Source organism: Clytia hemisphaerica, unplaced genomic scaffold (genome assembly GCF_902728285.1).
Source record: "Clytia hemisphaerica strain Z4C2 unplaced genomic scaffold, Clytia hemisphaerica genome assembly, whole genome shotgun sequence".
In the NCBI taxonomy this organism is placed as follows: Eukaryota; Metazoa; Cnidaria; class Hydrozoa; order Leptothecata; family Clytiidae; genus Clytia; species Clytia hemisphaerica.
The window spans coordinates 1,176,549-1,195,178 of record NW_027103648.1 but is presented as its reverse complement, the minus strand read 5'-3'; the positions used below and the strand labels follow the sequence as shown (position 1 = coordinate 1,195,178).

General features: G+C 34.0%; 1 protein-coding gene across 1 annotated transcript; it reads left to right on the top strand.

Moving 5' to 3' along the window:
- The first annotated feature begins 11,148 nt into the window (after nt 1-11,148).
- On the top strand, nt 11,149-15,809 carry LOC136803045 (transcriptional regulator Erg-like). Its single transcript, XM_067059799.1, has 5 exons — nt 11,149-11,266; nt 12,239-12,372; nt 13,072-13,510; nt 13,852-14,163; nt 14,563-15,809. The coding sequence occupies exons 2-5, from the start codon at nt 12,313-12,315 to the stop codon at nt 15,153-15,155; spliced, it is 1,404 nt and encodes a 467-aa protein (XP_066915900.1). The 5' UTR covers nt 11,149-11,266; nt 12,239-12,312; the 3' UTR covers nt 15,156-15,809.
- Nucleotides 15,810-18,630: the final 2,821 nt, after the last annotated feature.

Below are 18,630 nucleotides of genomic sequence, written 5' to 3'. Positions count from 1 at the left end.
AACCTAATGAAGTAACACAATAAACACGTGAGTATAAACTAAGACAAACATCTTGATTAGATATTATGGAGAGAAAGCTAGCCTTTCCCGATTAAAATCTACGAAAAAGAAAGTATGTTTGGATGTAGCCTGTATGTAGCTGACGATAGGATATAAACTAAGAATATATAAAATCTAATAAACTAAAAAATATCTATAACCAAAACCCCTTAAGTGCCACGGTCTTTTTTTTTCTCTAAGTTTTTTTAACAAAATCGTTAGTTCAAACTTTAAAAGGCTTATCTCCGGATATCGAAGGAGCTAGAAGCTCGTTCATAGCTCGTTGGATAGCTTAGAGTCTGCGCAGACTACCAATGGTAAAACTTTAAATCAATTTGCTAAATGACAGAATAAAGTAAAACAGGGCCAAGTTTGGAGGTTCTTGGATCACTCGGTCAAAATCTCAAAAAAGTGGATTTTCTTCAAATTTTTACATTTTTTTTACTATTTTGGCTTAAAATCACTTTTGAATTTTTTTTTTGCTTGACCATAAATGGAATTTCTAACTCAAACTAGGGCTTCCCTCTCCTATATAGCCCAAATATACTCAACATTGGCACTTAAAGGGCTAAACAGAAAGGAAATCTTTAACAAAATACCAAAAAGGTGATATCCAGACTAACATTTGAGAAATTTTGAGTACTCATATATGTCTAAGATTTCAATGCCAACCCCCTGTCTCTATAAACCTTTTAGTCTCTAGCCTCCAGGTTAAAGTCGGATTAAAATTATGGAAATTTCTTTGTAGAAAGCAGAAGGCCTTGGAGAAGAAATCGAACTACTCTCGGGTACCTAATAGCCGGGGGGGGGGCCGCTAATTAATTTTTCGAAAATTTTCCACCCAGGACATTCTTATTCCAACCCCCCCGCTTATTGATTTTTGGGAATTTTTTTTTGAAAGTTCCCTCTTTTGCCCTAATTCTGCTGTATCAGCCTCCTTTTCGAACATTTTCCACCCAGGACATTTTTATTCCAACCCCCCCGCTTATTAAATTTTGAGATTTTTTCCAACCCCCCTGCTTATTCCAAACCCCCCGGCTATTAGGTACCCGAGAGTAAAGAAAAATGAAACATATACAAAATGAATTGAATGAACACGCCTGTAACAAATAAAACATAGAATCGATACTGTAAAAATGAAAGTAATGAAAAGGTATGTCCTAATAAAAATAGGAGATACTAAAAATAAGATCTGGTATATCAAAATAAAATCCAGTATATAAAAAGCTAATTAAACTATAAGTGCACTTTAAACTTCACTCTCGTCTTCACTGTCAGAAGATGACAATGGTTGTAGGGATTTTGCTTCAAACCCCATGTTTTCCGGTAATGGGTAGTCGGGGAAGCTTGCGACATTCTCTTGAGGGACGTTGGGCATTGATATATCTGTGTCTGGGCGGATAAAAAAGTACGTGCAGCGAACAGGAACCCATTCGACAGCCAAATCCTTCAATGCAGCCATACGATGGTTACCATCGTGCACGTACGCTCTTCCGGTCTTCCTGCATACGGACAAGTGAATGGGCCGCTTCAATCCATTCTCACTTATGTCAATCTTCAGTTCGTTGAGGTAACGTTCTCCTTTTCCCGGAACTTGCATTACATGCCTGTCGAATTCAATATAATCGTCCAGTGTTCTTCTGCGAATAAGCTGAACGTACTCGCGCTCTATGAGACTTTTTTCGACCTCTACTGGTTTTGAAGCAATGGTGCGTTTCGAAGGGCTGTTTTGAGTTGATTTTTTTGCTCGTTTTCTTTTTGTTTGGCTGATTGAAATAATTGATCGCAGTAGGCTGAAGCATACATATATAACTAATGAGATATCTTGTTCCGTATCGTTTGGCAAAGTATAAAAATTTCTGATAGGATTTCCGGATAAAAGCTCATCGAAGAATGTCCAGTGTGTTTCCCCGTGCTTCATGAAGGAACTGTAATGAAGTCTTTTTTTCGTATTACTTTTAAGAGTAACGAGTTGAAGACTGTATTCGAGAAGTTTGTCAGTGTGTTTCAATGAGATAGTATCAGGGAAATCTTTCAAAGAGTTACCATCACCAAAAACCATTAAAAACGGCGAGGCAACTGTCAATTTGTTTTCTGCATCGAAATGACCGGCGCAAGATGCACAACTCTCTCTTTCAAGTATAGGAAAATTCTTAAGTCCATTTATTGAGGTTATATCCAGTTCTTTATCTGCACTTTCGGGAAGACTCCATAAACAATTCGAGGTACTACATCGACCATATGAAGTGCGAAAATAGAAAGAATTAAAACCGTTGATCTTGAGAAAAGGCCGAAAACAAGTAACGTTCGGTACATTATGTGCGTTAATGATCGATGTTGACAAGGGGTATTTTTTACCTCTTAAAAGTTCTAGCCATGTCCTTTTCGCATCAGCAGATTTTCCTGCACGAAATTGGTTAAAGCTTTTGATTACATTTCCAGCTATAGAGATTTTAGAATCCTTAATCTTTTGACAAAAATCGGAATTATTCTTTAAGAAGTTGAACAGCCATGTAAGGCTAACATCTACAGCTGACGTGTTCTGCAGGCCAATTCCATCGCTTGTTATTCCACCATAAGGTATAGTTTGAGGTTGTCTGCTATTTGTTGTCGCGACGTAATGCACATTCATAACCTGCCCAAGGAAAATAGTTTCAGTATAGTCATCGGGTGTGAATGTTGCAATATGGTCCATAGCTGAACTTACTACATGAATTTCCACCTTCATTGCTTCGGCAGTTGCCCGAATGATTGCCATATCTGCCCATGCTCCGTTCTTTTCCATTCTGTTTATGTAACAATTAAAGGACTCGTTATTTTCAATGAATTCAACGTAGTCCTCTGGATAGTCATTCATCTTTTCTATAGCTTGTTTACGGATCAATAAATGCTGCTCTTCATCTGCATACATCATTCTTGACACTGCCCGGAAGAAGCAATTTCCATCTCAAGAGATCTCGACGGGCTGCATATCAAATAAAGCAAGTCGTGCCTCCAGCGCCTCCATAGCTTCCCGGTAGCGTACTTCCTCGGTATCTTCCTTGTTCTCATCATTGGCTTTTACGGTGATCTGTGGGCTGTGACGAGCATTACGAGTGCGGCGTGTATTTCGAGTTGATACACTTTCTGAAGACATAGGATTACTGCGCAACCTTTTATTATCCTCATCTCTTGTTAAACTGGTGATGTTGGCAATGGCGAACAAATCACTGCCTTGCACACCACAGTCCGTCTCATAAATAATACGATAATTTTTACCTTTTAGTTCTGTAATCCTCCCTTTGAATGCCCTAGGTTCGTTTAAAGGAAGTTTTCCATGGCGTGATTTTATTTTTGGGTTTTTAACAAGGACCTCATCGCCAACCGAATAAACTTTTGAACTATGTTTAGCCGCATGACGCTCGACCATTTTGCGATTGTAGTTTGTTTGATGATTTATACTTGACTGACGCATTTCCTCCACTTTGGCAAAATGTTTGTCGTATTCTTGTGCATCGAAATCATCGCTATCGTCTGGAGAATAAAAAAAGTGATCATTAAACAGACCCGTTGATACAATGGAAAATCAGCCAAAAATCATTAGTGTGATAGAATAAAACAAAATTTTATGTCCATTGGAAAGCTAAATTTAATTCGCAACCCTCAGGAAAAAGCAAACAAAGTTTGGTTATCCTCAATATTGGCTATCACAACTTTTCATCCCCTAACAAATTATCACCGTTGTCACTGGGACAGACAGAGGTGTAGACATAAAGACTGATGTCACGGCCGGAGGGGTATAGGGTCAAGGCCCCTAAACCAAATTTAAAGCAGTAGGAATTTGACCATTCTAGCCTAGATTAATTGTGACAACGCATTGAAATAAGGATATTGATAACAATATGCGATAAAAACTTTGTAAAAAGTTGAGATTGTAAGTGCTTTAATTTTGGTTTGTAAGGTCAGGGACCATAAACCAAAATTAAAGCAGGTCGAATTTGACCATTTTTGCCTAGATTAAGTGTCACAACGCATTGAAATAAGGATATTGATAACTGCGATAAAAACTTTGTAAAAAGTTGAGATTGTAAGTGCTTTAATTTTGGTTTATAGGGTCAGGGACCATAAACCAAAATTAAAGCAGGTCGAATTTGACCATTTTAGCCTAGATTAATTGTCACAACGCATTGAAATAAGGATATTGATAACAATATGCGATAAAAACTTTGTAAAAAGTTGAGATTGTAAATGCTTTAATTTTGGCTTATAGGGTCAAGGCCCCTAAACCAAAATTAAAGCAGGTCGAATTTGACTATTTTACCCTGAATTAATTGTCAAAACGCATTAAAGTGGTAATATTGATGCCATTTTGCAATTTCAACTTTGTAAAAAATTGAAATTGTAAATGCTTTAATTTTGGTTTATTGGGTCAAGGCCCCCAAACCAAAATTAAAGCAGGTCGAATTTGACCATTTTAGCATAGATTGATTGTCAAAACGCATTGAAGTAGTGATATTGATGTAATCATGCAATTTAAACTTTGTAAAAAATTGAAATTGTAAGTGCTTTAATTTTGGTTTATAGGGTCAAGGCCCGTAAACCAAAATTAAAGCAGGTCGAATTTGACTATTTTACCCTGAATTAATTGTCAAAACGCATTAAAGTGGTAATATTGATGCCATTATGCGATTTCAACTTTGTAAAAAATTGAAATTGTAAGTGCTTTAATTTTGGTTTGTAAGGTCAGGGACCATAAACCAAAATTAAAGCAGGTCGAATTTGACCAATTTAGCCTAGATTAATTGTCACAACGCATTGAAATAAGGATATTGATAACAATATGCGATAAAAATTTTGTAAAAAGTTGAGATTGTAAGTGCTTTAATTTTGGTTTATGGGGTCAAGGCCCCTAAACCAAAATTAAAGCAGGTCGAATTTGACTATTTTACCCTGAATTAATTGTCACGACGCATTAAAGTGGTGATATTGATGTAATCATGCAATTTAAACTTTGTAAAAAATTGAAATTGTAAGTGCTTTAATTTTGGTTTGTAAGGTCAGGGACCCTAAACCAAAATTAAAGCAGGTCGAATTTGACCATTTTAGCCTAGATTAATTGTCACAATGCATTGAAATAAGGATATTGATAACAATATGCGATAAAAACTTTGTAAAAAGTTGAGATTGTAAGTGCTTTAATTTTGGTTTATGGGGTCAAGGCCCCTAAACCAAAATTAAAGCAGGTCGAATTTGACTATTTTACCCTGAATTAATTGTCACGACGCATTAAAGTGGTAATATTGATGCCATTTTGCAATTTCAACTTTGTAAAAAATTGAAATTGTAAGTGCTTTAATTTTGGTTTGTAAGGTCAGGGACCCTAAACCAAAATTAAAGCAGGTCGAATTTGACCATTTTAGCCTAGATTAATTGTCACAACGCATTGAAATAAGGATATTGATAACAATATGCGATAAAAACTTTGTAAAAAGTTGAGATTGTAAGTGCTTTAATTTTGGTTTATGGGGTCAAGGCCCCTAAACCAAAATTAAAGCAGGTCGAATTTGACTATTTTACCCTGAATTAATTGTCACGACGCATTAAAGTGGTAATATTGATGCCATTTTGCAATTTCAACTTTGTAAAAAATTGAAATTGTAAGTGCTTTAATTTTGGTTTGTAAGGTCAGGGACCCTAAACCAAAATTAAAGCAGGTCGAATTTGACCATTTTAGCCTAGATTAATTGTCACAACGCATTGAAATAAGGATATTGATAACAATATGCGATAAAAACTTTGTAAAAAGTTGAGATTGTAAGTGCTTTAATTTTGGTTTATAGGGTCAAGGCCCCTAAACTAAAATTAAAACAGGTAGAATTTTACTATTTTACCCTGAATTAATTGTCACAACGCATTAAAGTGGTAATATCGATGCCATTATGCAATGTCAACTTTGTAAAAAATTGAAATTGTAAGTGCTTTAATTTTGGTTTATAGGGTCAAGACCCTAATTTTCAATAGGAATTTGACTATTTTACCCTGAATTAATTGCCACAATGCATTGAAATAAGGATATTTAACGCCAAGGATCTTTAATAAAATTAAAATTGACTACCGATGAAAACTATGATGAAAACTGTCTTACCTGTATATATTAATAAGATGATTGAGCACTTCACGAGGTTCTTTCGATGTCAAGGGCCGTAACTGCACGAACCGAGTAAAAGCACACAAAACAGATAGTATATATTTATACGTTTTATCGCCAATGGTGATTGGATAGCTTTCCATGTTAACCAGATCATGTGATTGAACCGTTTTAGACACGACTGGTTGCAGCCTATTTTTGTTCTTAAAAAGGGGTTTCTGTTGACAATGATCTTTATTTCTGTTTAACCATGTCTGAATATATCTTCTCGGAATGCCGTGGAATTTGGTCTGTATTCTAATGTGCAATTTGTTTGCCCCTTCGCCGTTGAGTCTCTCGTAAAAGTGTTTTACAATGGATGGTTTTTCTGATTTCTTAGGGATAATCTTTTTTTCGGGGTCAATTAGTTCTTTGTTTGTTAATTTTTTCACTGGGTTGTACACCTCGAGAGTCTTTACACCTTTTTTGGATAAGTCAAAAATCATTCTCTCTTGAGCAGTGTAGAGATGAGGAAGTCCTATTTCGTCGGGATTTTCGAAAATACGAAGAGCTTCATCATAAAACCGATCGTCGATTGCCTTTAACCTTGTTTGCTTCTGTTTTCCATTCTGACTTTTCTTTGACGAATCTTTTTGTCCGTTTCCACTACCCTCTTGCTGTACTTCATTTTCGCTGTCTCCACTATTACCACTATTTTCTGCATCCGCCTCAAAACTGTCATCATTAGCGCAATTTATGATTAAAACCACATAAAAAACAAAAAAATATATAGCAAAACTGTGAATGGCTTTCATTTTCATCTTTACTCTCAAGTCAGCTCACTAAATTGACTTTTTCGTTGAGTTAGATTATAAGAGACGAAAAATGAGGAACTCATATTCAGTATTAGTCTGGAGATCCATACTCTCTATTCAAACTTACACCACATAAAAGCAAAATTCCCATCAGAAGCTACTCATTGAGAGTATGGTATTTTTGACCCAGTTTGAATTTGTTTACATTTGCTTTGAATTTCGTGCCAAAAAAGCCGTTGATAAGGTTGGCCAATCAGGTTCGCGCACTTCCAATCAAAACAATAATATCACGTGATTTCAACAATTGTTTGACAGCCAATAGAATTCTGCGACCAGATTTGGCATCTACAAAAATACCCGGCTACTCTGGGCTACTCTGTTATTTCTATATTTTTATTCCTTTTAACTAAATGCTATACTCCGAAATCACACGAACAGAGTAGACGGGTCTCCCAGCTAATTCAGTATGAGAGAGCACTCGTTTATTAGTCACTTTTGAGAAAATAAAAGAGGGACAGCCGGGTCTTTTTTTGAAATTCTTATAAAAAGAAGAGAATTCTGCCTCAAATAAAAACATACTTGAAACGAGACACCTTTTTAACATTAGCCAATTGCTTCTATTTGTGAAAGTCTTTATATAAAAAGCTATTATATGCAAACAATTATTTGCTGAATAGAAGAAGAGACACTTTTTGTTACTTGCTTTTATTTAATTTACTTATTTTGCCTTTTATTGATTAAATAAATAAAAGCACCGTCTAGATTCCAATGTTATTGATCTTTTTTTTCATTCGTATTGATAAACTAAATTCAAAAAGTAAATAGACCATGAAGTTTTCAAGCAAAACCCCCTGGTTTGTGACTTGATCTTTATGCTGCTTCAAGTTTGGATCTGCTTTAATTTTGGCTTCTAACAAACTATACATAGCTTCGCATGCAAAAATCAGTTGAAATTTTGAATTTCAATTTATAAACACAAATCTACAACACGTGATATTCTATATATGAATGTGAGTCCTAAATTAAACTTGAAAAGTACGATCATTTAAAAAAGCCGGTAATAATAATGACAATAGAAATGAAAATGAAATCAAAAAAAATCTTCAGTCAAAATAAACTGTCAAAGTCATTTTTATTCAAAAGCGAAGAAGAAAAAAGAGATTCTTGAATGTCGAAATAATGACAGATCATATTAACAGTAGGTAGACTTCTGGGGTCAGCGGGGACACCTCCGTAACGAGAAAAAATTGTATTAGATATAGATTAATTCCCCCATATAAATAGGGCGGTAATAAAGTAACTTTGAAAAAAAGAATTAAATTTTATTTTGAACGTTGAGACGACTGGTCACGAAGATCATGGCATTAAGTAAGTATTGATTTAAAAATTTTCATTTGAAAAATCTTATTAGCAATTTCTAAATCAATCAATATAATAATGTATAAGGATTAGAAGAATCCTGGAAAATATTTGAATTTGAAAATTTAAATTGCTAATAACTCCTGGAATATTTATCAAAATGAACTGAAATTTGGTACGAAGGTAGTGTTTATAAATATATTTTATTTCCAAAAAAAAAACTTTCCAAAAAATTGATGACGTCAGCATTTTTTCAGGAAAAACGAAAATTGCTGATATTTGCTGACGTCATCAATTTTTGATTTTGTTTTTTGGAAATGAAAGACATTTATCCACCCTACCTTCGTACAAAATTTGAGCTCATTTCAATAAATATTCCAGGAGATATTAGTATTTCAAATTTTTGCTGACGTCAGCAAAAGGTGTTTTGCCTTAAATTTCCCCAAATGGCTGAAACAGAATTTTTGGTATTAATATGAAGAGTGAAAATAACAAAAAATTTTCCCATAAAAAGGGGTGGAACAACTGGCCGTCACGGCCGTCACGATTTATCGAATTTTTTGCACAGGCCTTAACTTGCCTGAGTTCGCTCCCCCGATAACGTTGAGCTTAGCAAGTAGGAGTACACGAAACAAGGGTGTTCCCGCCAAGGTTATAAAAAAGGAAAGAAAATTCGTTTTTACTTCTTTCGCATTGCGTGAAGATAAATTCTTGAACTATATTTGAAACTTTTTCCTACCTCTGCACATCATTGGCAGAAGGGTGTAAGAATAAACATAAATTTTTTTGCGTAATAAAACAAGGCAGCATGAAAGCCATCGTGAGCTTAATAAGTAAATCGGCTATTAATAAAATAAGAACGATTTAAGTGTCAAAATAAAGGGACCCGAACTCCACCCCCTTTAAAATTATGTGACTGTCATTGCAGAAATTAGAGGGTGATTTTCGATGATAGGTTCAGAGATGTAGAGAGTCAAATGCAGTGGTAGAAAATTTTAGAAAAATCATACTATTTAGCTTTAAAACAGACATTAAAATTTTTACATGGACTGAAGGAGAAAATTGAGACGTCTAGCGAAGCTTTTAGGCACTTCTTTGCATATAATTTTTTTTACTAACTGTATGAGTAAAATAGAGGGCAAAGGGAGAGGTCAAAGTAATGAGAGACTGTTCATTCATTCAAAGCTCTCAGAAACTCTCTTACACGTTTTTTCATCCCATATAAGAAAATTTTTGAAGCCTTAGGATGTTCTTATTTTTTGAGTTTCAAGTCTAGAAAATTTCTAAGCATGTTCTCATTTTCATGTTTTGAGTATTTTTGTCAATTTTCCTTAAGAAATCAGGTCTGCAAAGCCTTAAAATGTTCGTAACTTGTTCTTAATATTTTGACCACAGAAGCCTTATGGTCTTATATAGTTTGTTCTTAAAAAAAAAAAGTATGACAGGTCAGTATACAACTCACATGTCAACTTAAAACAAAAAAAGTAGAAACGCATTATTTTATAAGGATTTAAAGTCAATGGGGAAAAAGTAAGTAACTTTACTTTTTAAAAGATTGTTTTGACAAGAAAATGTCCATTAAAAAAGTGACATGTTCCCATTAACCAAGACCTCTCAGCTTTTTGTATCAGGTTGACAATTTTTTCTAATTACTGTACGAAAAAAGAGATTTTTCGTTAAAAGTGCTATTAAGGAGAACTAAAATCAAGATACAGTATTTTAGTTTCTTCACTGCCAAAATGAAAAATGTGAGGGAAGCAAAAACGACCCTAAGGGTTTTTATGCAAGAAAAGGGTCAGTGATTCTGACAAATGCTGGCCATGCATTGAATGACAGTTTAGAATTTACGTAAGCGACGCGAAAATTAATAATGCATCATATAGAAAATGAAAAAGAACGCTCTCACTTCTAGCATTAGTATGTGATATTTTAGTCATCCCCACCTGAAGACAATTTATAAAACAAATCAAATGCGAATTCATATAAAACGTATCAAATATGTGAAAATTTTGTGAAATTTCATCATTCCAAAGATGCGGTAGTTTGTTGAAGGTATCAGCGCACAGGGAATTATACCGATATCGAAAAAACTATTATTTATTATATAAAAATATTTTAATTATTTTCGCGGCGGCAAAAATGAACGAAATTGCAAAAGTCGCAGCTACATCAATGATAGATATTGCAAATCAAGGTAATTATTGAATAGAGACTTGTCAAAGTGTTGTAATTATTTTAAAGTGATATGAGATTTCTATTTGTATTGTATTATAGGTTACCGTGTTACTAAGAATAAAGGATAAATCAAAAAGCGTCAAATGTAATCAAGCGACGGAGTTTTTTGACGATAACGTTTGTTTATTTGACGGCATTTATAAACAAAACAGATCAACTTGTCAAGGTTTCTCTGCTCTCTTACTCTATTGACGTACTTATTCAGTTTCCATTCATAATCCAAAATTACTCATAACAATAGATAAACAGAAAAAAAACAACATCAAAAAATAACAAAAACAAATCTTTCTTTGTTTCGCTTTTTTGAGTAGAGAGAGAGAAGAGAATCACGATCATTTGTCACGAATTTTAGTTTGTTATGATTGGTTTATTTTTAGCTTTAACTTCAATTTGATTGGTTGAGAGAGAATGAATGGCCATGATTGGTCGAGTGGTTTGTTTTGACGTTTAATTGTCTTTTACGCCTTTTGAATGGACCCCTCTTTTGTTCTAAATGATAAAGAAAGCTTTTTAAATAATTGTTAGACCGATTTGTATAGAGCGAGTAAGAGAGAGAAAAAAAAGCTATATAGTTGGAGTTTTTAATTGAGCTCTATTATAAAGAGTTTACTCGAGAAGAAAAAAAATTAATCAGTCTTTTAGGAAAAAGGCCGTATATAACTGAAGGGAATTTTAGAGAGAGTGCATTAGTTGAACAGGACACTTTCATGAGGTAACATCTCAATTTAAAATATTTTTTTTTTGGAATTTTTTTTCTTAATCTTTTTTATATAGGATATTCTTATAAAAAGATGACCTTAAATTTTTTATAAGATGATGATTTTTTTCTCATTCTTTCAATCCCTTGTGCAAACTGTTTTGGGACAAGGGCTTGATAGAACATCACAGGGGGACCTGAAAGGGGAGGAGATGTCCATGCAGTGTTTTTGACATTCAGGGAAAAAACAAAAAGATTGAAGATGAAAAAGGTCACTTAAAAATTAATGATTTTTCTACACTTTTGAAGCTATAATAAGCTATTTTCTAACTTTTTACGGTGATAAAAATTTGATGGACCATTCATTTGCATTTGGGAAAGTGATTTTTAATGATTGACAAAAAAATGGGACAATTTGCTTTTTTTTCTTAATTTTCAACTTCATTATTCTTAATTTACTTTTCTTTTTGATGGTACCTGCCAATTTAATTACTCTTGATAATTATTGGTACTGCTAACAAAGAGAGAAGACAAAAAGCGGAGAATAGGTGGTAGAACAATAGAATTGTAATTAAGAAGACTCGATCGGAAATCAAATGACCAATTTAAATTTATGATCAATAGCATCCGTTAAAAATATTTTCCTTTCTTTTCAATACTATTGTTCTACTTTCATCCGCTTATAAACGACTCTTTATTCTTCTCTAATTAATAAAAGTCGATGAAGAGAATTAATTTAGTTACATTTCAAGCATTGTCGTCTAAGCATCAAGGTCTAAAAAGCAAACATCAATTCAAACAACACATTAATTATAGACTGAATATTTATCTTATCTATTAATGATAAATTTCAGTATTATTTTTAATTGATCGTGTTCATGTATTGATAGCTATACCTTATACTTAGTACATTCGAAGTGATTACTGTATTTGGTTTTATATTGGTGTGGTTGTATAATTGGTTTCAATATTTTATCAACTCAATAGAACGACAAGAGAAGCTACGAAACGATTTAACATTTGCACACACACAAATATCGACACAACAACAAAACAACAAGATGTTTGCGGGATCAGATCTCTCCAATAACGTTGTTCCTGACCCAACTGCATACGCACAGGTAAGGATAGAGAATTCTTAGTAATTAGCTATCTATTTTAGAAAATAATAGGATATTTTTAATTGACTTGAAAATGTTTTTTCTACAGTAGGGTATCGATTTTAATATGTTGTTTTGATCAGTGAGACGCATGATCAATGAGACAAAAAACGTCTTTTTTATTAAATTTTTCTATTCACTTTTAAACTCAATTACTGTTAGCTGGGAGTCTATCACGGGACGAAAAAATAAGGAAATTAAATCAACGCCTACTATAGAAGTTGAAAATGTTTTCAAAAATTCTCCCGTTTGCTTTTTTTATAATTTTGGCAGTTTCGGACATATCACGAAAAATAACCTCTCGAAAGTCATGCTTCAACTTGTAATAACCCAATTCAAAATATGATTACGTAAAGCACTTATTATGTTGAAATTGTTTTGTTTATTATATTATTCATGAATCGTTAACAAAATAATAAAAATTGAATAGAAAGAATAAAAGAAAATGATAGAGAAAAAAAAATTTTCGAAAAGATAATTACTGTATTGAAACTATTATTAATTTTCTCTTTAGTATTTTTGCGAAATAGTTAATGACGCTTGAAATCAAGAGGTTCTTTAATTTTGAAATCAATTATATAGTGCATTAGGAGATCGAAAGACCGAAATTTTGTGCAAAATAACAAAATTGTTTAAATAATTTTCATTTCTCTTTTGTAGGAAGCACTATCAATGGGCAGTATGGATGAACAAAGTCTTTTCGATTCTTACGAAAACCAAAAAGTTCCTTCGGGAAAGCCACCAAAGCTAACAGACAGTGACCCATGGTCTAAGAAGCGTTCAATCGAAAGCGATTTTGATGATTTTCATATACCACCAAAACGAGCTAATATGTTTGAAAATGAAACTAAACCTGAAATTCAACCTGAAGATGACAAGCGTGTTATCGTACCTGCCGACCCCATGTGCTGGACCAACGAGCACGTCCGACAATGGGTCCAGTGGGCCATTAAAGAATTCAGCTTAAAAGATGTTGACGTTAACACCTTTACAATGACGGGACAAGAATTATGTAAACTAACACGTGAAGAATTCTTACGTCTAGCTCCCGCATACAACGGCGATATATTGATGGCGCATTTATGCGTCTTACGCAAAGGTATTGATGTGTTCATTTTGTGTTTTTCTCATTTTTAAAATTGCCACTTTTTTTCATTGTCAAGTGCTTTTTATTTGAATGGGTTTTTTTCAGTTGATTGTTTTTTTAAAGAGAGTCGTTAGTGGTCTTCAAGTTAATTACAAATCATTATAAGAAAATAGCTTCAAAGCACAAAATAACATTTTGAATGATAGAGAGCGGTCACATCAAATAAATGGTATTAAAAACGGTCGAAAGTCTGATTTAATTGTCTATGTGGCGATGACATAAATTTATCTTGTTAAAAAATAAGTGTTGCACAAATAAATAATATTATTTTTTTTGTATCATTTCATTTATAGCACCTTTACCAAATCTCACAACTGAAGATATCGATAAAGCCCTGGCCCCACCATTGAGTCACAATGCTAATAACGGCGCTAAAGTGCCAAGTTATCCACGCACAGAAGCTGAAAAACGTCCTGCGTCGCCACCCGTCGGTAGTTATTCCCGATCCGTGCCCGTTGCACGTGCCGATGGTTCGGAGTATTTAACGAGCTGTGCTTACAACCAATCATCTTCGTCTTCATCCTCATCGACTCCATCTTCATCGACAAACCGAGATTCAGTCGTCCCTTCAAAATCATTCGAATCACCCCCAACATCTCACAGTGGTAAGGACATTTTCCTCCATACTATAATTTTGTATAAGGTGGCGTTGATTTTTCCTTGAGGCTAAATTCTCACGTAGTTCTATTTTTTTTTTGCCTAATACTTCAAGCTTCAAGTACTCATACTTCTAAAAAACTTCTGACTGTTTCTTAATGTTGACGTCAGCAAAAAAAATCTTGAAAAATTTGTTATGATAACACAAGTATCTAATTGCCCGCCTTCTATTTTGTCATTTAAAAAATTTCAACAAAAAAAATGTTTTCCTTACTGAAGCTTCTTAAGTCCAACTAAGAATGATAACAAGCAAACTTAAGTGTGGAAATCTACTCTTAAAACTCATAACACATCACATCAAAAATTACAAAAATTTATAACAGAATTTCTCTTTTTTTTTTCAACAGAGTACAACCCGTCATGTCCCTCACCTAAACCAGCATCTCTCCCACCGACGACATCACACGGCGGAAGCGGACAAATCCAATTATGGCAATTCTTACTCGAACTCTTATCCGACCCATCACACGCGAGTTTCATCGCATGGGAAGGTAACAACGGCGAATTCAAACTTACCGATCCCGACGAAGTTGCCCGACGATGGGGTGAACGTAAAAACAAACCCAACATGAACTACGACAAGTTATCGCGTGCTTTACGATATTATTACGATAAAAACATCATGACCAAAATTCACGGCAAACGATATGCATATAAATTCGACTTTCAAGGACTTGCACAATTAAACCAACCAATTACCTCAGACGCCCAATTACACGCCGCCCAAGCCGCAGCGGCTGCCTACAGAGGTGAATACCCATTCTACTCACCCTATGGACCACCACCCGCCCCAGGATCACCATACGGTTACCCATCGTCCTCGTACCCACAATGCTATTCGTCAGTACAGTCGCCTAGCAACCAATACGGATATCCATGGGGACGCTCATCATACCCAACAAGTATGTACAGCCGACAATCATCGGCACCGTACTTTTAGAATGGATTGATTGACATGTTCTATAATCTTTAATAATATATATTTCTATATATTCTTTTGACTGTTCTTTGTAACGTACGCGTAACTGCCCTTCAACGTGCTCGTAATTTTGTTGTGTTACGAAATTACGAGTTTTTTTAGAGAATTTATTTTATTTATATTGGTTTTTTACCAATGCTTACGTATTTTTCCTCTTAATTTTCCAGCGCAGTTTCTATCTGTCATTATGCCTTGAGAATTTTGATTTTCAGTATTTGTGACAAAGGACCTCGAAATTTCGAAAGTTTTTTTTGCGACCAAGTCGAAAACTTTGATATTTTACGAGATAATCTAAAATTTTACAGTTTGTTTCTGGTTTTGCGGTCCACATCAATTATAGCATTTATTATATTATTATATATTGTTATTATTATTGTTTGACGCGACTTTTTGTTTCAAGGTAAAAAGTCGATGGACCAAAAAAGCTAAAAATTCTATTGGTGTATGAAAGGTTTATATTTTTATTCTTTTATCCTAAGTATTAAGAAGATGCATGTGTTTTTTGGAGATGTTTAATAAAAAACGAAAGATTTATTATTTGTGACTTATAATTGATATTATTACATATAAAAAAACATTTAAAAAATAAATAAAAGTTGAAAACTTTGTGTAAAATTAAACATTTTATTGTGTCATTTAATTTTGGTCTGTTTGTCATCCCCTTGTCATCCCACAACAACTACACAACCTTCCCCAGATTTGAAAACTAATTAACTTCTTTTTTTTGGCAGAAAGTAAAGCTTGTCACTTTTTTGGCAAAAACATAAAAACACTAGGACTTTCCAGGTCAAAAGTTATACACTCTGATATTTAATGTTTTAAAACTTTCTCTAGATTAGTCTAGGCTGTTCCAAAAAAACCTGGTCAAGGTCAAAATTTCAAACTTTTGGATGATTGCAGCAGCAGATTTGCTGACCTTTCGAAAATTCTTTTCCCATAAAAGATCTCAACAACAAAATAGTAACTCAGTTTTTATGCGGGTTTCTTATAATAAAAGATAACGGGATATAAATAAACTCCTTAAAATTCCTTTTTGGAAAAAGGGGGTTGATGAGCCTAGTGTACAAAAAATGTCCTATGATAATCTCCAAGGGTCAACATATTTTTATCTATTATATGACGTCATAATGACGTCATGCTGTAGGGGTGTAAAATAAGTAGGTATGGAAGTCACAGCATGCATCAGCATGAAATGAATGCTTTGCAAATGGTTTTTTATAAATGGAGTAATAAATTTTTCCTTCTGTTATTTATGTATTTCGAAATCAAAAAATGGCATATAATATGTATTTCACTATTTTGTAGTATATACTATAAGCGGTATACCTTTTTACCTTGTATCTTTAGGGTATACCTTTAATAGGTTGCCTAAGTAACTTTTATGAAGGTCCATTATGGAAAAAGGGATTACAAGGCATAATACTCATTTAAAAAAACATGCATATCTTTGGTGTATCGTTAGTGACAATAAAGGTATTCAATCGAGGAAACAAAATACAGGCCTAATTAATTTTATCCTTATATCAGCCCTACATCAGCAACTTACCTACAATATTTAAGAGCACCCGTAGATCTTTGATCAGACTGAATTGTTCTTATTTTTTTCGACAGTTTGAAATTTGAGCTTCAAATTGAAGAATATGAAGGGTGCATTAGACCCAATTTTTACTATTTTGACCCTCAGTGTGCTTGAAAATACGGTCATTCAAATCCTAGTTTATTCTGGAAACCGTTGTTATCTTTTTTCAAGGGTGTATCTAAGTTTTAAAGCTAAGATGACAGCTGGGTGACAATAATGAGCCTCCGTTCACCAGATGCCGGCATAAGTAGTAATACTATAAAAAAACTGTACCCCGGTGAAAATTTACCTCAAATTTTAAATTTTCCAACCCGGCAAAATTATTCAGTCACAAAATCTACCCCGGTGAAATCCTGTTATTTTTGCAGGTTGTGGGGTGGGATAGTCCAGTGTAAATTATCTTTAAATTTTGACGTCATGAAACGGAACTGATTGTAGAGGAGTGACTAGAGCCCAACCATGGACGACGTTGGTGAATTTCCTAATAGCTTACTGTTCTTTACGAGACATTGCTGTATGGAACTTGTATGGTCCTGTTGTGATATCATGAGTAAATATTCAAGTTTTTTCTTGCTTGACCATGTGAATCACGAAGTCTAACCTGGTTGCATTGAATAGTGTGAGGAAATGTTTCATAGAATTATAAAAATATGAGAAAAAAAAATAGTATAGCTATGGTTAGTATGGTCTCCTATAGTTTTCTTTTAGAAATAAGTGGAAAAAAATGGACTGTGTTTGATGAGAGGAGTAAGAAAAAATAAAATGTTGTGAGAAAAATATTAGAAAAAAACATTAAAACTTCATTATTTCATTCATTTGAAAAAAGTTTTGGTACTGCATAACGGTCACCCCTCCTTTCGGTGTTCCTCCTGCTGAATATGAATAGAGATTAGAAAAATCAAAGTCAAAAAATTACGTAATTGAGACAGTGACTCAAAAAAATTGAAAGAAAATATTCGAACTTTTTTAAAACTTGTAGAGTTTTGGAAAGAAAATTTTTAGATTTTTAGACAGGGCGTGACTTGCTTGCTGTGTGGACACACTGTGAATGATTTCCTTATCTTTTCTTTCAACAATAATTGAATCTGGGATCCTCCAGTGCTCTCATGGTGTCATTAACGGATCGAAAAATGTAACGGCCGCAAAATTCGTACGCTTTTTTATCATCAAATGAATGAACCTTATTGTCAAAAAAATTGGTTGAGAGGCACTTTAACATGACAAATGGGACAGGTTGGAGGTTTCGGCTATAAGGAGAAAGAAAATTTTTTTTAAATGGTTCCCCACTTTTCAATATTACTATTTTTCTTGATAATAGAAAGTAAAAATAATTAGTAGAAACCCCTCTCTCCTATCTCTCTCCTGTAATGACGATGTCATCATCATCATTATTATCATCATCACGAAGTCGTCATTCCTCTTGGAGAAAGAAGCGATTCAATATCGAAATGACGAACTAAACCATATGGTCACTCCAGAGCGATTAAAATATGATTTAAATATATGATGGGGGTGAATGACTTGATTGAGTTGATGAGTACTTCAGCAGTGTGAGAGGTATACAAACTCATACCTAGTCTCTTTGTCCACTTTTTCATCCCAACTGGCACACAAAGTTATTTCAACGTTCATATAACATTCCCACCGTCCACATAACGTTAGATGAACGTTAAAACAACGTTTTGTACCAGCTGGGGACTTTGAAAGATTTGACTACTATACCTATCAGTTGAATCGAGAAGTGTGCATGTTACGCTTTGGGTGCTAGATCGGGCACCACCAAAGTTCTTTTGAGCATAAGAGTTTAGGCATGTTCTAGGTGTGAGTTCTTATTCTATAAGTTGAAAAACCAGCACA

Bases quoted from the DNA above. Each gene is read 5' to 3' on its own strand.
- LOC136803045 (XM_067059799.1), top strand. From the start codon at position 12,313: ATGTTTGCGGGATCAGATCTCTCCAATAACGTTGTTCCTGACCCAACT. The intron at 12,373-13,071 runs GTAAGGATAGAG...TCTCTTTTGTAG, and splicing joins ACCCAACTGCATACGCACAG to GAAGCACTATCAATGGGCAG. The intron at 13,511-13,851 runs GTATTGATGTGT...TTTCATTTATAG, and splicing joins TTTATGCGTCTTACGCAAAG to CACCTTTACCAAATCTCACA.